Source organism: Biomphalaria glabrata, chromosome 2 (assembly GCF_947242115.1).
Source record: "Biomphalaria glabrata chromosome 2, xgBioGlab47.1, whole genome shotgun sequence".
NCBI lineage: Eukaryota > Metazoa > Mollusca > Gastropoda > Planorbidae > Biomphalaria > Biomphalaria glabrata.
In genome coordinates, this window is record NC_074712.1 from 31,856,071 (window position 1) to 31,862,949 (window position 6,879).

General features: G+C 39.1%; 1 protein-coding gene across 2 annotated transcripts in view; it reads left to right on the forward strand.

The window, feature by feature from the left end:
• LOC129924566 (uncharacterized) overlaps positions 1-6,779 on the forward strand; it is a 44,617-nt gene extending 37,838 nt beyond the window's left edge. For both annotated transcript variants that reach the window (XM_056020072.1, XM_056020073.1), the window contains one exon: positions 230-6,779. In XM_056020072.1, the coding sequence (XP_055876047.1) occupies positions 230-1,525 (1,296 nt within the window). In that variant the 3' untranslated portion in view covers positions 1,526-6,779. The remainder of the gene's footprint in view (positions 1-229) is intronic.
• Positions 6,780-6,879: the final 100 nt, after the last annotated feature.

Genomic DNA, 6,879 nt, shown 5'->3' on the forward strand with positions numbered 1-6,879 from the left:
GACACACAGACACACTCACACACACACATATATTATGATGAATTGTTGATCTGTTCTAGACCAGACACACACACATATTATGATGAATTGTTGAGCTGTTCTAGACCAGACACACACACATATTATGATGAATTGTGGAGCTGTTCTAGACCTCTATTAAAATCTTTTTGTTTAGTTGCTATACCGAGAACTAAAACTTTTTTTTCTGTTCCTCACCTTGTCCTGACAGGTGGACACAAGTGGACTGCCACCAGAGCTACACAACGAGGAAGGCAAGAAAGTAGTCGGCATTATTTTAATATGTGTATCGATCGGCGCCCTGGGTGTGAGCGCCTCGGTGAGCGTTGTGTATTTTGTCATCTGCAACAGAAAGCCTCCACCCAAGCAACAGCCGCAGCAGCAACAGCAGCAAAATCAGCAGCAACATTCCAGCGGTAGCGTCAGTCACACCGCCCAACATGGCGAGAGACCTGCAGGTGCTGAGACTCTCAACGGGCGAGTCGCTGGCAGCTGGTCACCTCATCAACAGTATCAGCAGCACCGTAGGCCGTCTAGTCGAAATCCGAATCAGGCTTCGGTGGTAGACAGGCAGATACGCAAAGTGTTAACTCAGTCTTCTGAATTGCCCAATCGATCTGCCTCCCCGCAGATGTACAGCAGAATCAACAGTCCAGTTGGGGTGCCCCCTCGGCGTGTTCATAAATCCCACCGCAGCCGTCGCCCCGTGCACAAGGCAAGGTACGTTTCAGGGTTAGAACCACACATTGAAGAAGATACGGAAATGGGCAAGTCAAACATGGACCTACAAATGCAAGAAAGAGGCGGTGAAGCCTCTTCGCAGACTTCAAGTTCCATTGCATCAGCCAGCAGACAGAATCTTGACACAGTTCATGAGACGAGGTTCTCAAGTGGTAAGGTGGGCGCCCCTCCTGAGATTATTGTCAATGCCTGGACAGTGGAACCAAGGCTAAGCGATGTGGAGGTTGTGGCAGAAACTCAGTTTTATGAGGGTGCTGCTCGCTCCGTGGGGCTTCTACATCAGCAGCCTAATAATGAAATCATGGTTCAGTCTAAAGATATATCTTACATGAATGATGAGTATGTTGGTTCAAACACATTGACATATAACCTTCACACAGGTCAAGGTGCTTCACATGAACTTCTACAGGACTCTGATGAGGAGATGGACCTTGATGTTCCCGACAAACAAACAGGTGAATCTCACCATCACCATGACATCACTGTCTTGTCCCACGATCACGGTCACAATGTCACAGAAAACCCCCAACCCGTTTCAAATGATTTAGACATAGCTGGCTATGTGAGGGAAGAAGCCTCGCATGTTGATGCACATTCCTTGGAAAGATATCCGTCCTACAACAGGGATGAAGCTGAAAGTAGGATTAGTTTCAGTTCTGTTGTATCGTCTGAGGGAGGGATTGCCACTGGAGAAGACGCTGTTGCTATGGAGATGATGAGGGAGAAGATGGAGGAGATATTAAAGGAGTCTCGCAGTTCTTGTTAGCTGGAGAATAAGATACACGAGTTGAAATGATGTATCTTCTTTGACTCAAGTATGAATGAAGTGCTGCCTCTTATTACAATGTAAATCTCCAGTTTGTTTCTCGGAATACTTGTATTAATTAAAAGTCTAGCATATTTTGCATTAAGATTCTTGTCAAGCGTATTTAGACAGCATAAATGTTGTGATATTTATTTTGAAACAAATTATATATATTAAATAGGTTAATATAACTGACCAGTGTGTATGATTATGACTGGTCTAACTGACTTGTGTAATGATTATGACTGGTCTAACTGACCTGTGTAATGATTATGAATGTTCTAACTGACCTGTGTATGTTAATGGACGGTGTACATGTATGTGGGACTGTTATCTTTTTTTAAACTGATCAGTGTCCGATTCTTTAGATATGACAGACGCAGGGTAGTCTTGACCTTATTACTATGTCACTTATTTGTTTGTATTTCTTGACATTCTAATTATTATATATTTTTTTTAAACACTACTAACTGTTACTGCTGAACCATTCTGCTGTATTTAGATATTAATGTACATGTATCGTCTACCAATTTTTTCCACCTGGGCTTTTTTGTTTTAATTTCAGGCTGCAAACATCCAAAACTTGCCTGGACACCGGTAGCTTAACCAGGATTGTTGTCGGGGGTTGGGGAATTTTTTTACAGTTAATTAAATCTCTTATTCATTAGTTATTAAGATCAAAATGTTCACTCTTACAAATGTTGGTCAGCTGTTGTCTTTAGAAAAAAAAATTCTTTTTATTTTGTTTGTTTTGTTGTTCCCTTCAATGTTCAAGTAGCAGAAACAAAAATAGTCTCCATTGCTTAGTAGCATTCATATTGGCATTTTCCTCCGTAGTTTGTCTTATGTTTGAAAAAGTACTTCTAACTTCATTCTGCTTGTTAAAACAGGACAAGTTTTTAATTCCACAATTTAGGGTTGAAATCTTCTACGAATGTGCCCAGCGAAATCAACAAAGTGAATCATTTCAATCGATATGCTCAATATTTCACTCATTTCTAAATCGAATTAAAAACTTGAATATTTACATTATGAGTGTAACTTTTTTTTTTATCGTAATGACAATATGACGAACCGGTTTGAACCTTTCACTAGACCTGATTCGGCCTGCAGGCCGTGGTTTGCCCATCACTGATAGATAAGACATTGATTAGGTTCCTGAGTCATGTCCTAATGGGTCACTTCCTATTTTAACATAGTCAACTATTTTAATGTTTCGTTTTTTTTTTGTTTTTTTTTTTGTTCAATGGTCATGTATGTTTTGATGGCACTTCATTTCCCATGAGAAGAATTATGTACCTGGAGTCTTGGATACAGATTGTACTCCTTGAATATATTCTGTTGGCTACATGTGTACATGTACAAGGTGAATGTATTAAATATTTACACGTTCTGCATTAATGCCATTGTTACTTTTACAATTATGAACCTTCCGGCAAACTTACACTTGGTGATATTATACTGTGTTGTAACTTGACAAAGTCTGGAGATATCAATATATCGACTTTTACATTTGTACATTACTTGCACAATATTCCGCAGCAAACGTTTAGATTTGCCTTTGATCTCACCTGCACCCCCTCCCCACCCCCACTGTCCTAGGTTAGGTCAGGTGTTGGTGATATCTGGTTTCACCATCACGAGCTGACTAGAACAGAGTCTCTCTCCACCAAGGGGCCGGTGTAATAGTGAGTATGGACAAATGACGTATTTAGAAAACACAAATCTTGTGCTTGTATAGCGGTGCAAGGAGAATGTGTGTGTCTGTGTGCTTGTCCCCTCCAGCCACAACTTAGTGTGTTTCTGTTACCGGTTCTCCTAGAGGTTACAGGCTGTCAAAATGTTCCATTCATCATCATGTCTTCTCTAATGTGGAGACAAATCCCCAATGCACATAGATGACAAAGTTAATTATTCATACACAGAAAATTGTGAAGGCGTTTAGAGATAAGACTTTGTGATCTCCAAGCTAGTCATTTCTTCTTGACTCCGACATGATCTGTATCTGTTAATATGAATGTATACACATTTTTAAAATGAATGTATTTTATGTATTTTAAGCTGCTGTCCATATTTTATTGATTTTGTATTTCAGTTCTATATTAAACAAAGACTAGACACTTTGTCATGTGGCCAGAAAGCTTCCTAGGCTGTGCTAAGCAATACACATGTACTATTTTTGCGTTCTGTGTATATAACTGACACTTGTATTTTTTTCCGTCCTCCAAAATTGTATTATTTATTTGAATGGCATTTGGAGTCCATTCCAGTACATACAAGTTCTGGCCAGTTAACTCATGTCGAGCAGTGTCTCCCTTTACTTTGGGCTGTCAGCACATTGTTGCAACTAATTTCATAGAAGTTTTAGATTCTAGAGCAGCACTTGTTTTGTAGAATTATTTATAATAGATTTAGAGTTATTAGTAACAAATAATAAGGTTTGTCTTCGAGTCCGAAGATTAGCGAGGAATGCAGTATTTCCCGTGGCTGCGCAGACCCAGCTGTGACCTACATATTTTGTCACATCCAGGGCAAGCATAAACATTGTATTAGTAAAAATATAAGTATCAAGATAATTTAAAGATAGAATGAAAAATAAATCATTCCCTTAATTTTGTTCAAAACGATAGCTTTCTTTTTTTTTTTTCAGAATATTTGACTTGTTGAAACAATTCTTAAACACTATCAAAGTAAGTCTCATATACTTTATTTAAGCAGCTCCAGTCCATATAGATCTAAGTACTAACATTTTATCTGAAACTTTTCATTAGGAATCTTTGAGAATGTGCACAACAAAACATCGAAGTGTTTCATTTGCTACATCTTTTTTTTTAGTTTGGAACTTTATGACATTTCTGTGATTGGTTTCATGCACACGTGACTTTGTTTTTAAATTTGTTTTATTATTATTTTGTTTTTGATGTAATGTTTGATGGCAATGATCAATGCAAAATGCTTCCAATGTGAAGCTTGACATTATTTGCAAAGTATCTTTTATCACCCAACGTTTTATTTATAGAACATCCTCGCCCACTGACAGTCTGTCCTGTCAATGACCTTTCATGTATGAACATTGTCTCATTTGGTCTCACTTTACTGCTGAGGTCAGCGTGTTCTTGTTCAACACTCTCATCGGCTGGTCAGTGTTCCTGGACATTTAATGAGTTGTTGTTTTCTCTCAGCGTTATGTTTTATCACCGTGCCATCGCATCTCAGTTTGTCCCCCGTCTCTCAGTTTGTTAACGTTCAGAGCGTCATCTCGTTGCCTGGCACTCAGTGGTGCCGGTGGCTCAGTGGTGCCGGTGACTCGGTGAATTTCTTCCATAGAACCATTTTGTTTAGCTAGGGTGGGATGGTTAGTCCAAATCTAATACTGACATCTAAAAATGAGTATTCGATTCTAAACAGTTCTCAGGCTAAATCAGAGGTCTATGTCCCCCACCCACTCCCACAATACTTATAATATACTTTAGCGTTTTCTTTTTTTTTTCTTTCTTTCACTTCTTAAACTATTTTCCCATGTAGAAACAGACCATTTGTCCAGTGTCTCTTGGAACTACTGAGTGCTTGAGTTTGTCTTTAAACTTCCTTTGGACAGACTCTGTTTCAATCGTCTTTGTGCAAAGAGCATTTTTTTTTACAGATTAGGCATTTTGAAGTTCCGTCCCTCAAAACCTTTCTGGTGTATGTCTTGCCCTGTACGGAGACACCATGAACAACACTGTCATATACCTGGACCGTGCTACAAGGGAGATAATCCCCGCATGAAGTCTTAGTGCATGGAGTCTTACAAATAGTGTGAGCATTAGTTCAATCCAGTACTTACAAATAGTGTGTGGCTTAGTTGACATGCAACGTCACAATCTGTGGGCAATTTAACCAATAGCTCGTTGCCACATTGTACAGACCTGTGACGTGGCAGTTCAGTGTTCAGGCCTTCTCTAACGAATGGTCTCGGTTCAACCCAGTGGCTGATGGTCCAACTTACAGTAAGTCATGTTCCTTAACAAAAATAAAGGGTCATTCAAATCTTGACCATTGTGGCCACTTAGCATAGTTTTCCCTGTCACCCTAACCTCGCGCCTAGTGAAATAGAGTTCTGCGTATAGTAGTGCAAGAATAATATTTTCTCTCATTTAAAGTTTAAATCTCACAAGTAGAAATGGGTTAGGCTAATTGTGTATATATTTTGAAAAATAAATCAAACACATTTCCATTTTTTTTGTTTTGTAACTTATTTCATGGCTTTTAGGTTTTATGCAACTTATATACTACCATGGGCCGACTAGCACCATCAAACGACCCCTTTTTCTAAACAAGCTTTTTAAAAAAAATCTGAGGCCCAATAGGGCTTGAAAGAGTGTTCCATCTGTCCGTGTCAGCACTTTTAATTTTCCATTGAGTACTTGTGCACCTTGATAATCTACTCTCTCCCCTGCACACGCTAAAAATAAATCAATTGGCCTTTTCCTAGTGTATGACGTCACATTAAGGCGACGAAGGCCACTTTGTCGTTTATTGACTTTTGATCTTAAGTTTTCCTTACCTCACCCACACAGCATGCACTTGTAGAATTGCCGGATATTGGCAATGGCCCCTGATGTGACGCACGACAATCCGACACATCCAGCAACACGCCACTATGGCGCACAGATGCTCGCTACATTTTCACACCCGTCTTACACATTATCAAATCTTTCTCAGCCTACGTAATCAAAATCAAACTCATTGGGGCATGACGGTCAATGATCCTGTGGCTGTTATCTCTTTTTTTTTTAAACTGTCCACGCATTATTTGTCCAGAAGGCGCGGTCGCTGAGTGGTAAAGAGCTTGGCTTCTGAACGGGGGTCCCGGGTTCGAATCCTGGTAAGGACTGGGATTTAATGGGATAACTGACATTAGTTAGGGAAAAGTAGAGGTGGTTGTTCGTTGTGCTGGCCACATGACATCCTCGTTAACCGTAGGCTACAGAAACAGATCACCTTTGCATTATTAACCGCGTAGATCACAAGGTCTGAAAGGAGAACTATTATTTGTCCAGAAATCCTCTCATAACATATGAGTCTTTCTTGCATTTTTTTTTTTTTGTTGTTGTTTTTGTGGACTATATATAAAAGATTAAAGTTATTATTTTTTTACTTATGTAAACTACATACAATTGTTGTCATTGTGAACTCTGATAATGTGTATAAAATAAATCAATTATTTGCTACAGCTTCGAGTTTCATATTTCTTTTTAAATTTGAAATACACACATGTAGAAACTCAGTATTTATTATGCCACGGCCTATAGAGTGCTAACTGTAATTAAACA